Genomic DNA, 20892 nt, shown 5'->3' on the forward strand with positions numbered 1-20892 from the left:
ACTTAGGATTTTTAATCTCAATCGATTATTTGGCATTTTTCAGGTGTCACTCTCTGCACCCATATTACATGATCTAAACCAAGTAAAATGGGTGCACTGCTACGCACGGCAAAGAGATGTGCATAGCAGATCATTTTTTCCCATCCACCCATGTCACGATTTCTTTTATAGGGATCAAGTATGATTTATAAAATAAAATTAAAAGAATACCATTTATATCTTTTATCTTTTAGACAATGACATATGTGAATTCCCATCACTTATTTGTCAAACATCTTTCATTAACTATGAAAAGGAGAGCCACTCAAAATACCATCTACTTTGCCATTTTATGAAGAAACATCATACGCGTTATTTTTTTCTTTTCTTTTCTTTTCTTTTGGGCACTTAGATTTGCCCAGGCCAACAATTCTAATTCTCTCAAACTAAAAATTAAATAAATAAATAACACGTATTATTCCGTCCATTTCTAAATTGATGGTCAAGGAAATGAATGGTTCATTTCCTTATAGATGAGCAATACATATTCATAGGTGTCATTAAAAGTTGAGGTTAAATTACAATTTAAAAAAATATATTATATCTTTCAAATCTAACCTCAACCGTTAGATCTAATATATGGACATGTATCGCTTATGGATCTAACCTGTGATTCTTTACATATTGTTCAAATAAATTGATGAAATTCATATTGACTACATATTTACGGACAACTGTTACGCATGGCTCCAATGGGAATAAAAAAAAATTTCATCTTATACTATGAGGTGTTGATCTTTTGCCAACTGAGCAACTCATTGAGGTTACATACACTTTATCTTTGTTAGGTTGTTGTTACATGGTTTTCAAATCACGATACGTGACATGTTAAAAATATAACAATATAATTTATCTATCTTTGTAATCATAATCATTAAATTTATTAAATGCCACATGCCTTGATCTAAGGAACGTATAGTCCGTCCCTAATGATGTACAAAGAGCACAGAGTGCTCTATTGATAGCTTTATAACCACAAATTTATGAAGACTCACAAGTGGGAGAAAAAGAACAATTAAAAAAAAAAAAGTGAGACCCATCACCAGTACTCTGTGATCAGCCCGTAGTCTATGGCCAACAACAGGTTTTAGTGGTTTGTACCACCCTGTTTCTTTTGCGTAAATAATGACTCTATTTATAGGGATCTTTCTTGGGGTATGTTAATATAATTTTTTAGTATTTGGGCCAACAAAAAATGAAAAGAAAAAGTAAAGAGATCACGAGTTCAGGGTTCTATATGGCATATGTAACAGTTCTGCCCCAATTAGCCACCAAAAAGAAGATGAAAAACAAGAAGAGAGAGATATCACCTTGCTTTAAATTTTAAAGGTAGATCGCCTTTCTTATTTTTTGGTTTGCCAACCTTGGTTTATAAATCGGTGTTCGACCTACGTCGCACGCGTGGCTATGGTGGGTGTATCTCCCAGCAGGGATTTTTTGCATCTACAAGGATTCGATACCGGAACCTTGTTTAAGCGAATTAAGCTACTTATCACTTGGACCAACCCCCGTTGATAGATCCCCCTCTATCAAAAAAAAAAAACCCTCAAATCATGTCTTTTTTTCTGACCCCAGTGTCCGTGTCCAAAATTTCCATCCTTTATTTGATAAAAGTTGATTTTGACGTCATTAGGAACTGATCCAGTTTTGGGGAAGTTGGAGTTATGCTACTCACTTTATTTGATGGTGGGAATCAGACTTGTCCACTTCTGCATTATTTTCCAATGTTCCATGTGAATCACTGACAATTCAAAATCTCGACTTGATGATTATGCGCATAACTCTAGCAATTTTGTGATAAATTATAATTTTCATATTTATGGGTAAAAATCCAGGTCATGCTTCAGTATTGTGCAATGAAGTCGCAGCACACTAAAGTCAACATTGAAACTTGTCATTTTGCATTATGTATTTTTTTTTTCTTTACACTTTTGATATAGTTCAAAAAGTAAACAAAATATATATATACATATGCAAGACGGGTGGTCGAGATTCACAAGTTTTGATATTTGTCGTTAGTTGCACAATGTGTTGAACATTCACTAGCCCATTATCCCATGATTCTCAAATTGTGTTATATTTTAAATTATTCAATATCAATTTGCCATATGGGGGATTAAATGCATATAAGCGTATTTTACTATCCCATTATCCCTAATGAGTTGATTGCAAACCATTTGTTTATGTTAGGTAAGAAATGCAAACCAATGGTAATTAGTTCCCTTAGTAATAAAAAGTGACTAAAAAATTGAGTAACTAGAGGATTACATTAATATTGAGGATAACCCTATGAATTAGACTAGTAGTTTCCTATAAGAAAATAATTTTCCATTAGTATGCTTACTACAAAGTAAAATTTTCATATATTAATACCAAACTCTACCCTAGTGGGCTACCAAAACTTGTGAAAGAACACTTCAAAGTTCAAACCATATCAGCAGGGGCTCCAAGTTGAGCAGTGACGTGGCAAATTGGATTGGTTCGTGAGGGTTTCAACCACTGGTTTAAGGATTTTTATTTGCGGCTGCATGGATATCCATCCGCGCAGCCGTAAAAAATTGACACGTGGTGTGGAACAACTCAATGGTCTAGATTCCTTTAATAGATTGTTATATTTAATATTTTTATAAATTACAATTATTTGTCCCTTATATTTTATAAATTTACAAAAATAATCCTTGTTCATCTGGATGAGAACAAAATCCTAAACTTCATATGGATTTACAAGTTCCTCTAACCCTTTTAGCCAAATCAGTTGATTTTCACCAAAGAGGAAAGTTGAGCTCATAGCGATATTTAGGTTCATCGAATTTTTGTTTGTTCCTTCTTCGTTTTTCTTTGTAGGTAAGATGAAATCTGCTCTTGGTTGTTAGGTTTGTTTAACTTTTGACGAGATCATCATCTAGGTTTTCGATTTATGTACTAAATTCTTACCTATAAAAGTGTTCATGTGTTTCTGTTTAATTATGTTGTTTGATATTTTTTTTTAGGGTTATCGTGTTCAAACTTCAAATTCCTATTTCTCGTAAAGCCCATGCTTTTTTTTTTTGGCCCTTTCGACTTCAAGATCTCAAAACAAGATTTCTTATCATTGCTTTTGTAATGGGTTTTCCGGTCACTTAATCCTGATTCTTGTTGGGGATCTACTTTTAGGGTTTCAGTCTGTGTCTTTCTTTTCAGGTTTCGGAGTCTTGATAGTTGAAGCGGCAAAGATGCATAGAGGATCCCATCGGTGGTTTCCAGTGAAGCCAAGGTGAACACCGGAGGATTAGAGGAGCTTGTTAATCCATATGAGGTTTAGGATTTTGTTCTCATCGAGATGAGCAAGGATTATTTTTGTAAATTTTAAAAAAACAATGAATGAATAATTGTAATTTGTAAAACATATTAAATATAAAAATCTATTAAAAGAATCTAGACCGTTGATTTTTTCCACGCCACGTGTCAATTTCTGATGGCTGCGTGGTCGATCCGCGCAGCTGCGAACAAAAATCCCTAGTTTAAGCATACTTCATGAAATCTATGGTTGCACTCTGGAACTAATTGCCATGATATGTTATTTGTTTGTAACTTTGCATTTAAGCCTTCTGATCCAAGCAAATGACACTAATTTTGTGATAATTTCTTTTGGTATTCAACCAATATTCTTCTATTGAACTACTCAAATAGTCAAATCACTACTTTGAAGCTAATTTGGATAATTCAAAGTAGACTTTTGGCTGTAATGAAAAAATTGTCACAAAATTTGAGATTTGATAATCATTTTTAAATGCATGAGAGTAATTTTATTTTTTAATATCATTTAAGTAAATATTTTTCAAAATCAGTCAATCTAAATATTTTTTTCATCCTTCTAAACAAACCATTATTGGGGATGGGGTGTCATAGGCCCTGACCCTAAGGAGATTCCAACTTCGACTTCTTACTTAAGTTGTTGGTTTTTAAACAAGAATCTGGATCCTCACCCCGTCGGGGCAGGGCTCCCGCGGCCCGACCACACAAACGGGGCCCACGAGTTTTTTTTTTTTTTGGTGTGTTTTTCCAAAGTGTGGCCTTTTGGGAAACCGTCGGGGGAGCTGATCCGGACTCTTTAAACAAAAGCTATCAGGATTAAGATTCTGATAATTATTTCATAGACTAAAATTAGAAGAGCTAACAAGAAAATAGCAGATAATTAAAGATGACGTGTAAGCTCATCACTAAGTCTCTAATTAAATTCACTCAACCCTTTCATCAATGGATTAACCAACAAACTCTTAATAGATTAAACTAAATTTAGATTAATTAATGAAGGGGTTGAGTTTGATTAGAGAATTGGGGATGAGCTCACAACACATCATCTTTATGCCGATAAGAATGTTTCTGGAGGAATCATAATATAGTACACCAAGGGGTTACAAAATGAGGTTCTTTAAGGTGTGTTTGGTAATGTTAAAAAAAATGATTTTGGCGTTCTTTTGTTATTGGGGAACGGAAAAACACGTTAGAAGCGTTTGTTAAAATGGTTCGTTCTTCAGTTATTTAAAAATAGAACGATCAAAAAAGTGTTTTAAATAACATTTTTTGCATAACATAAAAAAAATACTTTTACCTAATAATAATAATACAAATAGAAATGATAAAATTTGTCCCAAATTGAAACCTTAGAAACGAGTTTATTAAACACCAACTTAATATAATAGTGTTCTGAAAACATTTTCATAATGGATTTATCAAACTCCCATTTGCAAGCAAAGATCAGTCTTTTAGCATAGAAACGATAAAAAATAATTTTGCATAAGAACGGATTCGTCAGAACAGAAACGTCACCCAAACGCATACTTATTAAGTTATTATTTATTGTTTCTGTGTGTGTGTTTTTCCCCCTTTCATTTCATTTGTCCACCACACGCTTGCATATTTACAGAAACAACCCTCAAATGGTAGAAAATGACGATGCAAACCCTCAAAGCCAGACGGTGCTCTCATTCGAATTTCAAATCGCGCGCTATTGATGCGGGATATTAGCTTCCGTTGATAGCCGAGGAACCATTTCGTCTTCGTTTCTTCTTCGTTTCTTCTTCGTTTCTTCTTCGATCGATTAACGCTTGACGGCTTTCACCAGAGGAGTTACTCGCTCCCATGGCAGAGAAGGAAGAACCCATGAGTCTCAACCAAAGACACCGTCGTCTTCTGTCTTCTCAGAGTCAATCAGCCAAACCAGATAAACCCTCCAAGGTCAGACTCGAAGGCCGACGCCGCCTCTGCAAGCTGTCCTCCTTTGACGATGACTATTCCGACGACCCATCCGAGCCTAACTTCGCCGGAATCACCGACTTCGATTCCCCTCCTGAAAAGACTCACGACGCTGCCCAGAAAGTAGCCGCTGCCGCAAAGCATTGCGAACCTAACTTCTCCGGAATCACCGATCTTGATTCTCCTCCTGAAAAGGCTCACGACGCTGCTCAAAACCTAGCCGCTGCGCCGAAACCTTTCGAACCTGGCTTTTCGGGAATCACGGATTTCGATTCTTCACCTACAGAGATTAACGTCACCGACAATTCCACGGCTGCCGGAAAGCCTTCCGAGCCCATTTTCTCTGAGATCACCACCGATTTCGATTCTCCACCTGCAATAGCCAATAAAAAAGTTGCCGAGGGAGATAACGAGATCACCGACATTCTCAACGATTTAAGCTCAAGACTAAATTACTTATCGATTGAGAAGAAACGAATCCCTAAAGCTGTTGAGAGTACGTCTCTTTTGAGTACAAATGAACTGCCAAAGCACAATCAGGAGATTGCCGATGTGCAAGAGTATGAGAGTGCTGCTTCTTCTCCGTTCTCTTTCAAATCTGGCAAGTCCGATGTCTCGTCGGAATCTCCTAAGGACTCCAGCGTTTGTGTTAATGTTAGTACGGTTGTAAATGAGCATGAGGTAGTTGTGGACGAAGGGACTGACTCGGAGAATGATCCGGAGAGCGATATTATCCTTGCAAGCGTGAAGGATAAGGGTGAGGGAAGATTGCAAAATGATAACAGTAGGGTTTATAAAAAGGTTGTGTCTATGGGGTATTCTGTTATTTCAGATGACAGTGATGGTGGTTGCGTTGTCTTAAGTAGCAGTGAATCAGGTAAACCAGTAAAATCTCAGAGACGTGGTATTAAGGAGGAAGTTCGAAAGGTTGTCTCTGTTGATGTATCGGAAGATGATGTTGGTAACCCTGTTTATAAGGATGAATTTACTATTAGTTCGACTGGTGGAAAGTTGAAATACAGGTTACCTGGAAAAATTGCATGGATGTTATATCCACACCAGCGTGATGGCTTGAAATGGTTGTGGTCTCTTCACTGTCGTGGTACTGGAGGAATTTTAGGGGATGACATGGGTTTGGGGAAGACAATGCAGGTAAAATTTGGACACTCTTCTTCGTGGGATAAATTTTGGTTTGGATTTTTTTGAGTTTGTGTAGTCTTTAACTTTAAGGTACAACTACATTCCACTAGATTGTGCTGAGTACAATTTCAAGTTTCAAATTTGTAGTAGTGCTTCATGAAATGAAAATTGAAAAAACTTGCATGTAATCAGGAGACCTTGATACAAGTCCACATTCTTAAGTTTTTATTTGTTCTGTAAAATTCAATTTCTTTTCATACAACATTTTATAAAGCCAATTTTGATTCTCGAGTGGACATAATTATAAATCTCTTTGATTTTGCTGGATTTTAATATTTTGTTGAAATAATTCCTTTGAAGCTTAAAAATATTTTCATATCCCATTAATTAGTCAGAAACTTTTTCAGATGTGCAGCTTCCTAGCTGGACTTTTTCATTCATGTTTGATTAGGAGGGCATTGATTGTAGCACCAAAAACACTTCTATCTCACTGGATCAAGGAGCTGTCAGTTGTGGGCCTTGGCGACAAAACAAAAGAGTGAGGATTCAATTGGCTTTGTTCTGTCAGTTGCCCATTTGGTTTTGAAGTTTATTGCATTCCAATTATCATTTGTAGTCTGGAGGTAACTTTTTCTCATCATTGCTTGCAGATATTTTGGAGCTTGTGCAAAGGCACGCCAATATGAACTTCAGTACATACTCCAGGTTTTATGTCGCTCTTCTATGAACTTTTCTCTTTCAAACCCAGAGGATTAATCATTGTGCATTTCTTAAGTTACTACAGAGTTTGTTAAGATCCCAAAGATTTCTTATGGAAGTAGAAAATGGGCTGTCAAAACCATGCCATTGCTACTCATGATCTTTCTTTGATGTCTGTGACATGCTTTTTCTATAAACTGAGTTTGTATTTGTGGCAGATTAGATATTTCTTGCCCTTGATTATTTTTAAAACTTTTTTGTTCTTCTGTCTTACAGAACAATGGTATTCTTCTTACAACCTACGATATTCTGCGGAATAATGCTAAATCTTTGAGAGGGGATTGCTACTCCAACGATGAAATAAGTGAGGACACTCCAACTTGGGACTACATCATGCTTGATGAGGTATATTTTTCACATATATGGCTGATTTATGTTGCTTCACTGTATCTTACTTCCTAGTGTGCTTCTACATTCAATCTTATTGCTTCTGTGTGAAATACAATATGGCATCATGCCATAGTTGACAGGATGACCAGGTGATCTAAGGCGTTGGAGGGCCATGTTGTTGCCTTAGACGTGCAGTCTGTTTAATGTGGCTAGGGTAATCTTACATTGTAATGTTTATATGCTACGTAGAAGCAATCTTACATTGTAATGTTTATATGCTACATAGAAGCCATATCAATGTGATACATGATATAGTCATGCTAGTGATGACCTAATATAAGAAGTCAATATCTGAATAGTGAGGGAGCATTTCAACCCTAGAACAAGTGTCGTCAGTGGTTATTTATCATTTTTCTTCTTCACCTAATTTTGGCTTCTCATTGTCTTGCTGGGTTTGCATGGTGACATCGAATCTTAATACATCATGAATTCATTAAATTATGCAGTCATGGTCTCTATCTGGTCACACTATCTGTTGGTAAGTTGTTTTTGCTTGTGCTGTATTTCAGGAGAAAAATTTAATTACTCACAAGTATATTAATTATTAACTTTTTGGGGTTGATTTTGTTAAATTCCATAATAAAATGACCAAAATACTCTCTTATGGTCAATTTACCAAACTACCCTTGTGACTCATCCCATACCCAACCCTTAGGTGGGGAGAAGGGGGAACCTTGCTAGGAAACCACTTGCCACCGCCAGAAACCACCACACCCCCTCCCTCTGACGGCTGCCGCCTGTAACCACCTCTCTCGCCTTTTTTTTTGTGTGGCAAACCTCCAACCAATCTTGGACACTATTCCCTCAAATCCGGAGCTTCCATTTACAAATCAGAAGCCCTATTCAAAGAACAAGAGAAAGTCATCAATCCTCTGAAAAGAAGCCTTGGGTTCTAACCAGGTGCAGTTTCAATGTTGCATGGCTGTAGATGCTTGAGCAGAGGAACACGAAAGACCCATCGATGTCTTCTTGAATCCAAGCGCTCCTAGTCCTCAAGACCTAGAAAACCCTTTTGTCCATCTGGGTTCTTTCGTAGAGCGAGAGCTGCATTGTACCAACAGTACTTGGGTGTCTGCTCCTGCTAATTTGAGCTTTTGTTCGTTGTTTTCTTCTACTTTTCCCCTTCTAACTGAGCTCCGATTCCCATTTTAGATATGGGATTGGCTTTACATTTCCGTTGGTAATTTTCTGTACAAGATGAGAGTAGAGAACCCTTGAGAGAACCGACCAAAGCAATTCAAATTTTTTGATCAAAATCAGATGGTGACGGCTATGTCAAAGTTGTTAGTAACTTTTCAAAACTCAAAATCTGCTTCAGCTTGGGGTTCTCACATTCTAAAAGGTCTCTCAAGTAAGCCTTTGGGATTTGCAGAGGAATATAAAATAATTATCTCTTTGAGAACTTAAGTGGATTAAAACCCTTTTTCCCTTTCTCTATTCTTCTCTTACCAGCTTTTTGTGAAGTCACTGATTCCACCTCAAAGGAGCGATGAAGAAGTCTGAAAGAAAATGGAACAATTTAGGAGTAAAGGCAAGAAATGTTTTTCTGGCAGGAAATTGTTGGTTCTAAAGATATCTGGCGAGGGGACGGTGGTGGCCAGCAATGGGAGGGGTTGTGGTGGTTTCCAGCAGTGGCAAGTGGTTTCCAGCAGGCATGGTGGGAAGGAGATGGGTGAACCCTTCACCAACCTAAGGGTTGGATATTGGATGAGACACAAGGGTAGTTTAGTAAATTGATACTTAAGAGGGAATTTTGGCCATTTTATTATGGGACTTGACAGATTCAAGCCCAAAAATTAACTGTGGGTGACTTGTAATTTTGAAGTGGGTAACCTGTAATTTTTGACACTGAAGTGAGGTGCCTGGAGTTTCACCCCTACTAAAGTGGGTAAACTGGCAAAAACTCTAAAAGTATTTAAATCTGCTATAATCTGCTAGTGCTGCTTTTGAAAGATTTTTTTGTAGTTTTATTGCGATTCAAGAATTACTTTAGATGGGTTTATTTCTAAAACTTTGCAGCATTTATCATTGATGTTATTGGTTTAATATTTCTTCTGCTATTCTTTGAGTAATCTGGTTTGGGAGTTTTTCACTTGATTGGATAAGCAACCGATTAGCATAAGAACAACTTTTTTCCAGATTTTATATGTCTAATCTTTAGGTTGTCACTAATAAATTGACATTTTGTTTGTTACCTTTTTTACAATTCTTGTTGTCTTGATATTCATAAATATATAGGGGCATTTGATAAAGAATCCGGGAACACAAAGGGCCAAAAGTTTGCTTGAAATACCTTGTGCCCACCGAATTATTATCAGTGGGACGCCACTTCAAAACAATTTGAAGGTAACATCATGCATTTGTTTTCTCATACTAAATCTCTACAATTTCTTTTCTATATAATTCCTAATGTATATCCACTCGTCATTGCCTTAAAATAGGAATTGTGGGCATTGTTCAGCTTCTGTTGTCCAGAACTTTTGGGGGACAAGATAGAGTAATATTCTCATGCTACATCAGTCTGTTTTCAAGTCAGTGTTTATTGTTTCACTAAGTGTTGAGTGTCCCCCCCCCCCCCCTAAAAGGTTTAAGAACAGATATGAAGTTCCCATTCTCCGTGGAAATGATAAGAATGCATTTGAGAGGGAAAAGCGCATCAGTTCTGCAGTTGCACAGGTATTATAATTCTATCAGTTGTTTATAAAAGTGATTGCATTCGTTAAGAGTTGAAAAATGTAAGTGCTAAACCTCTTGAGCCCTAACTGAAGTTGGAGAGTTTCATTCATGTATAATATTTGATGATGTTGCTGTGATCATAAAACCCGGTCATGTTGAGATTAGGCATTCAAATTTTGTTCCTTTGGTTCATATCAATTTTCTTGCCTCCATTTATGGCGGGTTTTATGCTTGCATACCATAAAAATTTAACCTAGTTTAAAGTTTTTCTACTACAGCATATCAAGAGAGTTTTTCTAAAGAATCTAAACTGGTGCAAAATTATGCCATGTGCAGATTGGTTTACGTTGAAAAATTCTAGACAGGTGATCCTGATGGTCCCTGCTCACATGAAGTTTCAGCCAAACAAAGTTTAGCAAAATGACAACAGTTTTGAACTTATAATGAAAATTTTCACCCATTATAAAAGAAAAGAATCTAACGAGTAATGTAAATAAATGAAGAACCAAAAATACAAAGCTATACATCAATAGATAGGAGGGTATATGGTTGAATCTAGCTTTAAAGTTTTTGGCCATGCTAGATCATTTTCTGTGCCTCCATAGGAAATACTCTCTAGTCATACAGAATTCATCACTTTCTAACAAGAAATTTTTTTTCTTTCCTAGGAGTTGAGACAACGCATTGAACCATTCTTTTTGCGTCGCATGAAGAGTGAGGTGTTTGGAGATGAAACAGAAAATGGTGCTAAACTTTCTAACAAGAATGAGATCATTGTCTGGCTGAGATTGACACAGTGTCAGGTATGGTCTGTTTTGCCCTTTGTTTAACTTATGCATTTTGGTTTTGTTGCCAATTGGTTAATGTGATCTCTCTTCTTGGGTTTTTAGCAACAATTGTATGAAGCCTTTCTTAACAGTGAGCTGGTTAATTCAGCGTTTGATGGATCACCATTGGCTGCATTGACGGTATTTATTTTCTTGGATTATTGCTTCTTCTTTAGTTTTCCATTTGCTTATCCTGGTTCTCTTGAAGCATTTTTAAACTTGAAAGGAATCATAGGATCCATTCTTGAATTGATTTTTAGTGTTTTGCATGGTTGTCAAAGCGTCCGCTTAGGCAGAAAAATTGCATTGTTTTGAACCGCTTAATTTACATAATATTTTTTTTACCACTTTTTCGCCTAAGCGCTATTGCTTTGTCACCTTGTTCGCCTTATTGCTGCCTAGACTCTTGTATACCAAGTGGATCCTTAAAACATTTTTTTTACCACTTTTTCGCCTAAGCGCTATTTCTCTTGTATACCAAGTGGATCCTTCAAACATTTTTTTTCTTAGGTTTTTACTCTTTGACGGCTATTGTCCTTATTTTCTGGTTGTGTCAATCAATAATTTAAACAGTTTCATTGCTCATGCTTCTGAAGAAGTGTTACTGTCTTCCAGTTCACGGTCAGTGTCTTTTTATTTTTCTTATTTGGTGTTTTGTTTTGTGTAAACTAGCATGTTACTGGATTAGAGTTTTGTTTGAGAAACTTGGTGCTCTTCCCTCAAGTTCTATTACTTTTCCGTACTTAGAAATTGAAGATAATTACCATATGAATCCTTCTGCCAAATAAATCTCAATGTTCCTGACTTCCTAGATTTCTTGTAACCCACTTGTTTTCTTCCTAAACATGCCAACACTGAACCATAGTTGTGAATTTTCTGAAACAGATTTTGAAAAAAATCTGTGATCATCCATTTATGCTGACAAAAAGGGCTGCTGAAGATATTCTGGAAGGGATGGACTCAATGCTAAACCAGGAAGAGCTTGGGGTTGTAGAAAGGATTGCATTGCATTTAATGAATGACACTGATGCTGCAGATTCTAGAAAGGCGCACAATAATGTCTCATGCAAGATAGCTTTTATAGAATCCTTACTGGTTAGGAATTGAAAATTTTACTTTGTTGACCGCCTATATTATTAGTTTTATCATATTTCTCTGATAGTGTGGTGATTTGTTTAGGATAACTTGATTGCTGAGGGGCATTGTGTACTGATCTTTTCTCAAACCCGCAAGATGCTAAATTTAATTCAGGTAAGTTCTCATTATCTGTTTGAATTTTTATTTGCCTGCTTAAGAAGAATAGTTGTAGTGCCCTAAGTAGGATCTGTTTGTTTTCCTTGATAATCAAGTAGTGTACTATGATGATAGCTCAAAAATTTTGACATTCTAGGATTTTTGCTTTTGTTAAAGATTTGGGCCCTTTGTAAAAGATTGGTAGATGAATTTATGTGTCTTGTCATATTTGTTCCTTATCATATTGGGAGAGCTTAGTTTGGCTTCCACACACACACACACACATAACCAGCTGTCTTTGTTTAACCAATTGTGTGTGCAATTTCTTAGTGCGTGGCATATTACCCTGCATCCTGAAGGTATTTCTCTTTTTTTAATTAAAAGATTGCTTACTTTTTTCTGGTTCACTGTAGATGTTTGTATATATCTTCTAAGTAGAGGTGCAATGGTTTTAGTGAAGCCACAAAATGGGAATAATTCTCTGCAAATTTGTCAAGTTATTTTGTGTCATTTTAACTGTTATTGTGCATTCCAGATAGTGTAAGATTACAACTATCATATATTGTACTTTGGCATCACAAAGTTAACTTCTTTGAGGTTTTGGTTTCTGATCAGGAATCAGTAATATCAAAGGGTTATGACTTCTTACGCATTGATGGGACCACCAAAATTACTGACAGAGAGAAGATTGTGAATGTTAGTTATCATTTGCTTAACTTAATACTGACTATCTTTCTTTTGTGTGTCTTGGTGCATCAACTTCTTCTTATGGCTTTAGATGTGCCAAAATGCTGGAATTCCCTCAGGAAGGTGAATCCAGTTAATTTTGTTCTTAGTTCAGTGAGGTTCTGTTCTCTAATTTGACCATTTCATACCCAGGATTTCCAAGAAGGTAAAGGTGCTCCAATTTTTCTTTTGACATCTCAAGTTGGTGGTCTTGGTCTTACTCTGACAAAAGCAGATCGTGTAATTGTAGTTGACCCCGCATGGAATCCAAGGTATCTTCCCCCCCTTTTAACCTTAGAATACTAAAATGATAAAAAACCACACCAAGTAATGCGAATAAAATTTTCCGTTGAATAAAAATTGAAGCACAACTAACATTTTTACATTATCTAGAACATCAAATTTCAATGCTGTTCCTTGCATAAATTTAGATTTAGCATGTGCCATTTGTCATTTGTCATTTATTCCTTATGTGCTTACCTAACCACTATAAACCACCCCTCTTCCCCCTTTTGTAATATGTGTGGTTTTCTTTTACTTTCCGACGAGGCATAGGTAGAAGATGGGTGAAACACAAATCCCTTCACCCACCTTAGGGTTGGGTATGGGATGGTTTAAATGGGATAGTGATGTCATTTGATTTGATTTTAAGGAGGGTAATATGGACATTTCACTCATGAGTCAACATAATCTTTGGATGGAATGTTAAAGAGTGTTCAACTTCTAATTTTGAGAGTGTACAATCTGTAATTTAGGGCACTAAAATGTGGTACCCAGAGTTTAAGCCCCAGTAAAGTGTGCAACCTGTAAAAAACTCTACTATTTATTAACTAAGAAGAACTAGTTTCCTGGTTGAAGGTGAACCTGAACAGTTCAGAACCAGCAGACTCCCACTAAATGTCAGGTGAAGCCTTACATTAGTTTTCTATAAACATGAGATGCAGTCATAGTTTCCCAGTTTGCTAGGCAATCCTTTTTCAAATTATCACTGCTTTGAAGGGAATATCATCAAAAACTTAAAAACAGAAAAATACTCCACCACATTAATAATTGCAGATGGTTAGATTAATAGCTGGAGCCTTGGATATACTTCAAGCTGTTCAATGTTTGAAGAATTCTCAAAGCATAGAGCTTTAAAACCTGAATTACCTAGTCCTGACTCCAAGAGAGCAATTGTATTTAAGGGCAACATAAGGGCACAATGGGAGGTTGAGTGAGCTGAGGATTTCATCTTCATTCTGAATGTTATTGGGCTTGTCTATGTGTTTTTATTTTTGGGTACTGGCACCAATCCTTGTCTCTTTAGACTTACTTGGGTCCTTTTAGGTAAAATGTCCTGACTCTCCTTGTCCACTGTTTTACTTCCAAAGATGTTACACATTGAGAGAAATTGCAGTTGCATGGCAAGGTTATTTTGGTATCCAGCATAAGTCGTTTGTGGTTTGCTAGTTTTCTTGGTCCTTTAGGATGAGCATACATGCAAAGTTGTACTTCTAATATATATTTTTCTTTTGGGTCTTTTTGATTTTTACTTCGAAGTTTCTTGATTCTTTTGTTTTGAAGTTGAGGTGCTTGTCTTGCTTATTGTGAATAGTAGTTGATGATTTGTTGGTCTTTGTAGCACTGACAACCAAAGCGTTGACCGGGCATACCGAATTGGGCAAAAGAAGGATGTTCTTGTTTACCGATTAATGACATGTGGAACCATTGAAGAGAAGATATATAGAATGCAGGTTGAGATTTCTCTGTATAGTTTTCTGATTATTTTGTCCAATAAAGTTCTTTTATACTTTTATCTTCCATGTGCATGCATATAGAAGCATCCAAGCATAGAGAATACCGCATTAAAATTCATTTGTCGATATAATGGAGGCATTGATTTATCGAGAATACTGCAAGAAAAACCCAGTTGTCATTATAATGGCATGTGCTGCACACTTTTTCCAGGTTTTCAAGGGAGGTTTGTTTCGAACTGCAACTGAGTGTAAAGAACAGACACGGTATTTCAGCCGCCAGGTATGCCTGAAAATATATGCTGCGACTTATGACATTTTCATTACTCATGTTTTATTTTCATCCCACTCAAAACTGAGGTTGCTTATGGTTGTACCTTAAAATTCTTTAATGCTTCTAGGATCTTCGGGAGCTTTTCAGTCTACCAAAGCAGGGATTTGGTGTTTCACTCACTCAGCAGCACTTGAACGAAGAGCACGATTTCCAGCAAAATATGTAGTGTCCATATGCACAAAACTGTTTACATCATGAAAATTTAGCTATTGCACGGCAGTGTTTTGCAAACTCATTGGTATCCTGAAGTGTGCTCTTAAGTGGGTCATGTTACCCAGTGGAGTAAAGAGTTCATTAGTTAATCTCTTCCTGGGGACCCCCTTATAAAATGGTGCACATTTGTAGGTTACCTGTATTTGCTGTTTTTAATTTTCACTGCTGCTGTAATTTTCAAATTTTGCATTTTACATTATCTAAGTTCATCCATATCTTTCATCCATCTCTTTTCTCAAAGGGACAATTACTTGAAGAATCACATAAAGTTTTTGGAGCTTCAAGGCATTGCAGGAGTCAGTCACCACAGTTTGCTATACTCCAAGACTACGGCACCTGTACAACTTGTACCGGAAGATAAGGAACTATTGAGGTTAGGTGTTCTTTTTTTGTAACTGGTGAATCAAATTGGTATGATCCTTGAATTATCTTTATTGCGTGAATGTCTTCCTCTGCAGATAAATTTCTGTTAGCTCATGTATTTATTTTTTATGTATACATCCTTAGCTCTGTCATGTGTGACACTGTGGTCCGTTTCTAGATTGCACACTATCTTCGTTACTGATTTTGGATTTTTGTTATTTTGAGAGTCCAGGAGAAAGCAAAATGCTATTGTTGGAAGCTCATTGGGATATTCTTCAGTTGAACGTAATGTTGACGGGTATGGTCCTTGCTGCTTTCCAATGTCTTAATATATATGAATTATCCATGTAGCAGACCCCATTTAATTGGGACAAGGCGTGTTGTTATTGTTGTATCTGACAACCATTCATCCAGAAAAGGAAAAAAGAAAGATCTGACAACTTATTTCACAGGGCTGCCTATGCGTTCAAACCCACGGATTTGAATGCTCGTAGAAGAGATGCTGTTACAGGTGTTATGGTTAAACCAAAAGAGGTAGAACTCAAGGAAAAAATTGATCGCCTTTCTCGAACTTTGACAGACAAGGTATAAATTTATTTTAATAAATTTTTTGGATGAATAAAAAATATCATTACCAAAAGCCCTGCAGCAGAAATGGGAGAATAAATGTCCAGTGACATTTTATTAATTTAGTAGACTTAGGGCTTGCAGTTTGTGCAGTGGCATAATCTTTATCCTACAGGCTATAGCAACTAGTGAGTCAATAGTTAGATTTTTGTGGTCGGAGTTACATTCTGGATCTCAGTTGACCGAGTTGATAATTAATATCAAGTTTCATGACTTGAAAGACAAGCTTAGCTAAAGGCTTGGTGTCCTTGCAATGTTCTTGGGTATTGATTTGCTAGAGCTATGCCAACTCTGTTTGAGTTACAAAATATTAAAATTTTTTGGATGATTAAAAGTAAGTTGTACTCTCCAACTAATGATGCCATGGTGGGGGATATGACCTTTGAACCAAACCAAGGGGTGCAAAGCAACTGGTTGGCAAGGGATATGGCTTTTGATGGAAGTTTGAGATTGCTAATGCTGGAAACTGATCTCACTGAATTTGTATTTCAGGTTACTCTCTCAAGGTTACCAGATAAGGGAGACAGCATCCGAAGGAAAATTGCTGAATTATATTTTGAGCTTGATAAGATCGGAGCACCTAAGAAAAACGAAGATGTCATTGATTTGGATGACCTCTCTGGATCGTTTCAGAGAGTTTTATAATCTTTATGTGTATAATTGCTGAATTGCAGTTCTTTTTCTGTTCTTCATGTATCCTTTTTATTCTTTTATGGTCAGAATGTGCTTCATGTATCTTACAGAGATGCAATGATGCAAAGAAAGCTAACGTAAAATGCAACAGCAGGATGTGATATCATCAAGAAATACAGAACCATCAAACGACATTCAAGAGTGCAAGCACTCAATCTGGACTCGAAGAGGCGAATGTCTATCAATGTGAGGGTGGTTCTGAAACACGAGGCAAAGGGAAATTCCTCAGCCATTGTCAATTCCAACATTGTAAAGCTACTGGTTGTTAAAACTTGAGGTTTTACCCCTCAACTCTAAATCTGTGTTAATGACCACCTTTGTATTTTGGCCAAATACATTCGTGTAGTCCTTAATTATACTTGTTGGCCAACTTCAGATGCTTTCCTGGTTCTTACAGCATCAACCTTTTGGTTTCCTTACCAAAAAAAGAAAAGAAAAAACAATTTGGTTTCTTTGAATGATCTTTTATCAGCCAGTTTAACCCCCCCCCCCCTCCTGCTCTCTTAGGAATGGAAAGCAAAAGTTTGAATCCACTGAAGGGCTACTTTGATCTGACTGAATTCAGTTGGATGTGTTTAACAGCCTAATGATCTTCGTATTTTCTGGAGAGAATAGGTCTCAAGTGAGCCATCAATTTGTCATCGGTTAAATAAGCATGATGAAAACTGTTCTAACATCTGTTGCAGATCACCAAAACCAACTGGAGAATGCATTATACTGATCGAGTATATTGAGCTCAAACTCTTTGGATCATGATCAAGGGCTTATATAATCAGCAAACCGCCCTTCCTGATTAAGAATATCTCCATAATTCTGTTCAACCAGCTGGTCAGGCACAACCACACCGTTTTTAATAGCATCAACAAGCTTGTTGGAACCGACGTAACGTTGTTTCCTCTTCTTCATCAACACATAGCTTGTCTTTACACATTTTGGGGTATTTCAGGTGTTGAAGTAACCTATTTCCGTCTTCATCCTTAGGCACGCTCAGTCTCAAAATTGAAATTCCTATGGTCATTGCCATTGCGAGCCAAATGGGCATAGTTCTTTGACAAATTATCAGTTTGACTATGATCCCGAAGGACCACTTTCTCGATAATCAAAGAATCTCTTTCGATCAATAAAAAACCCATCTGGTGGTTCTTGGGTGGTCAACATGGAAGGGATGATGTTTTCTTGGGTCGACTTCGATGACTGGTGGGAAATTGAGAAAAGGAATTGCGAAGGTTGATGATGGCGATGATGGTACAGAGGGAGAGAAGGTTGCGTTGGTTGTGAACAGGGGGAAGAGGAGACGGCGGCAGTGGCAAGTGGTGGTGGTTTTGGTTTTGATATAAATTAGTGTCACCTGAGAGCAGGGGACCATACCTCTTGTGGTGGTCGTAGAAAAAATGGGGGCTTCACTGGATCCATTGCTTTGATCTGGATTTCCTCTGCCCCTGCTTGCTGTGTCTCTTTGGATATTTTTCGTCTTTTGATGTTGACTCTTATATGATTATGGATTGACAAGTGATACAATCTTTATTGTTTCTTGTGCTCCACAAATCAAACCTGGAAAAGGGTAGAAAGTCTAACCAGTCTTCAAAGCCATTAAGAAGAGATTTTATGAGAAGAAACAATATATTAACCATGATATCCAAAACGGACAAGTGAAAACATTATCCATCTTTTTTGATTTCAGCTGCTCAACGCCAGCAATTCGCTTGGGATTGCAGCTTCTCGATCTCCTTAGGCATTGAACCTGTTACCTGTGTGAGTGTAACTTACCCAAAGCTCTGAAATAAACCATATTTTCAATGACTGCTGAGTGCCTATAAACTTCCATAGAATGAACAATGACATAGTTTTCCCAGTAATGATTGATGTCTTATATTAGAATGCTGCTGGTTACATAGAATTTCCACTTATGGTACAACTTGACTAAGTTCATCTTCATTCTTATATATTACACGAGGCTTCCCCATGCTGAAGTTAAGGACTCTGGCTTCCATGTTATACTTGATCTCCCCATCATATAACATCTTGCGAATGTAGTGTTCGATGTCCGAACCGATAAGACGCAGAGTGTACTCTGTTAGTGGAGCTCCCTGATTACAAATAACCAGCATATAAATTCAGTTTCAGCAACACTACATTTCAGTTTTGATGAATTTAAGTTCCTTGTTGACCCAAAACAGATATTCCTGGCAATCAATCATAAACCAAAATTTTATTGCTTACCCAAGTTAAACAACTCTGTAGCTTGAGTTAAATGCCTCTGTCTTAAGTAGCATTGGCCTTAACAATGGCGTTCTCCATGTTAACCAGGCTAGCTTACATTCATCCTTTCGGTTGGCTTCCGGTAGTTCTTCTCACAAGATAAGATGAACAAGACTATCATGGTAGGACAGAACGACAGTGTTTTCACTCTTGAATTTGAGCAAGTAAAATGCTTTTCTACTGAAATATTATGAGCTACAGGGCAATGTCCTCAATTTAGTCTGTGGAAGTCTCTAAATAGATGATTTTCCTCAAAATTCTATATTTGCCCCCCATCAAATTATAGTTGCTTTACTAGTGACTTATTTCAAGGGACGTTCATTGGATGATTGGTCTCCAATTGATTTCAATCTTAATCAAATGCATCAGGAAAGAAATTGACCCTATTCTATCATCATTTTTCATATAGAACTTGAGATTCCAAATGCTAGGGCCTAAATTATCCACTAAAAAGCAACTTAACTTGTGGTTTCCAGACTATACATCTTCAGAAAAAGCTTCAGGTATAAGTCACCACAGAGATGGACATGAATTCTGCAATTAATTTTGCCGGAGTTTGAAATTCAATCAACTTTTTTTTTTTCTTTTTTCTGAGAATGTCACTCTACGATTTCACTTAAGAAGCTTAGTAGATTTGCTTCCTCAGTGATCATAACTAGAATCTTTTTTGTAATAAACTGGGAATTCAAATGCTTTAGATCAAGATATAGTAAGCTACCTCATAGTGATCCACAAGTTCCTGGAAGTATGCATAGACCTTGTTACATGTCTCATCCGTCCAGACAAACTCATTGGTGGGATCAAGAATGATGGTGAGTTTATCTGTTTGGGTTTGATCAAAGGCATTGGTTTCAGGATTGATATAGGCAGCATAGATCCTCACATGACGAGTAACACTACTAAGCCATTGCCCTCCATATTCCATAGCCATGTTCTTACTCTTAGCCCTTGGCTGCGGTTCCTCTTGCCTTAACTTTACTCCTTGTTGCTTCACTTTCACTTGCTCTTGTTGCTCTTCTGGTTGTACTTCTGTTTGCTGTTGAGCTGATATAGAACAAACCCTATTCCCTTTCAGTCCTTTACTGCTCCCTCCAACCCAACCCATCATGGAGAAACCTGATGAAGCCATGTAAGTGGAGCTTGCAGCCATGGGGTGTTGGTCTCCAGTTTCTTTGCTCTCTGAATCGGTTAGTTCTTCATCAGCAAATTGTGAAGTGGCACAAAAATTGATATCCTTCATTTATGGATAAGGCTATTTTTCTCCATAAACGAGAGTGTGGTTCAGAAAAATCACAAGAAAATGTCAGCCATTATCAATCAACACGCCTAGTAATCAATGGCCACCCGTTTTGATGTGTCATTTGCAAAAGTCTGGATCCTCTACCCGATCCTCTACCCATCAAGTAGAGGTATGTGCTCCCCTCATATCTCTTAACCTCATACTCACACTCAAAAGTGAGTCCCACCTCTATACATGATAAAGAAATGTGAAAATAGTATAGGATCAAGGTTCCTGACTCTCATTCGCCATGAGATATTACATCATGGTATCAAACCTACTGGACTAGGACTTGTGGTTAAACCTAAGGCTTGGAATCCTTTGGCAATCCTTTCTTCTAAGATTCTAACTGCATTTTATAATGTT

The 20892-nt window shown here is 37.0% G+C and overlaps 2 protein-coding genes across 2 annotated transcripts; one reads left to right on the forward strand and one right to left on the reverse strand.

Moving 5' to 3' along the window:
• Positions 1-4990: 4990 nt before the first annotated feature.
• CHR24 (chromatin remodeling 24) lies at positions 4991-17492 on the forward strand. Its single transcript, XM_089157645.1, has 20 exons — positions 4991-6426; positions 6822-6952; positions 7065-7119; positions 7390-7518; positions 9802-9909; positions 10005-10060; positions 10149-10239; positions 10908-11042; positions 11130-11207; positions 11952-12161; positions 12246-12317; positions 12915-12995; positions 13179-13297; positions 14647-14758; positions 14973-15041; positions 15160-15254; positions 15547-15678; positions 15901-15966; positions 16121-16253; positions 16788-17492. The coding sequence occupies exons 1-20, from the start codon at positions 5161-5163 to the stop codon at positions 16938-16940; spliced, it is 3291 nt and encodes a 1096-aa protein (XP_089013771.1). The 5' UTR covers positions 4991-5160; the 3' UTR covers positions 16941-17492.
• A 928-nt stretch (positions 17493-18420) lies between these two features.
• Positions 18421-20469, reverse strand: NDHM (subunit NDH-M of NAD(P)H:plastoquinone dehydrogenase complex). Its single transcript, XM_089157650.1, has 2 exons — positions 19966-20469; positions 18421-19075 (listed from the first exon to the last, which is right to left on the reverse strand). The coding sequence occupies exons 1-2, from the start codon at positions 20395-20397 to the stop codon at positions 18893-18895; spliced, it is 615 nt and encodes a 204-aa protein (XP_089013776.1). The 5' UTR covers positions 20398-20469; the 3' UTR covers positions 18421-18892.
• Between the last annotated feature and the right edge of the window lie 423 nt (positions 20470-20892).

This window comes from Hakea prostrata, chromosome 1, assembly GCF_041222555.1.
Source record: "Hakea prostrata isolate BN-2017 chromosome 1, UWA_Hpros_2, whole genome shotgun sequence".
Classification (NCBI taxonomy): Eukaryota; Viridiplantae; Streptophyta; class Magnoliopsida; order Proteales; family Proteaceae; genus Hakea; species Hakea prostrata.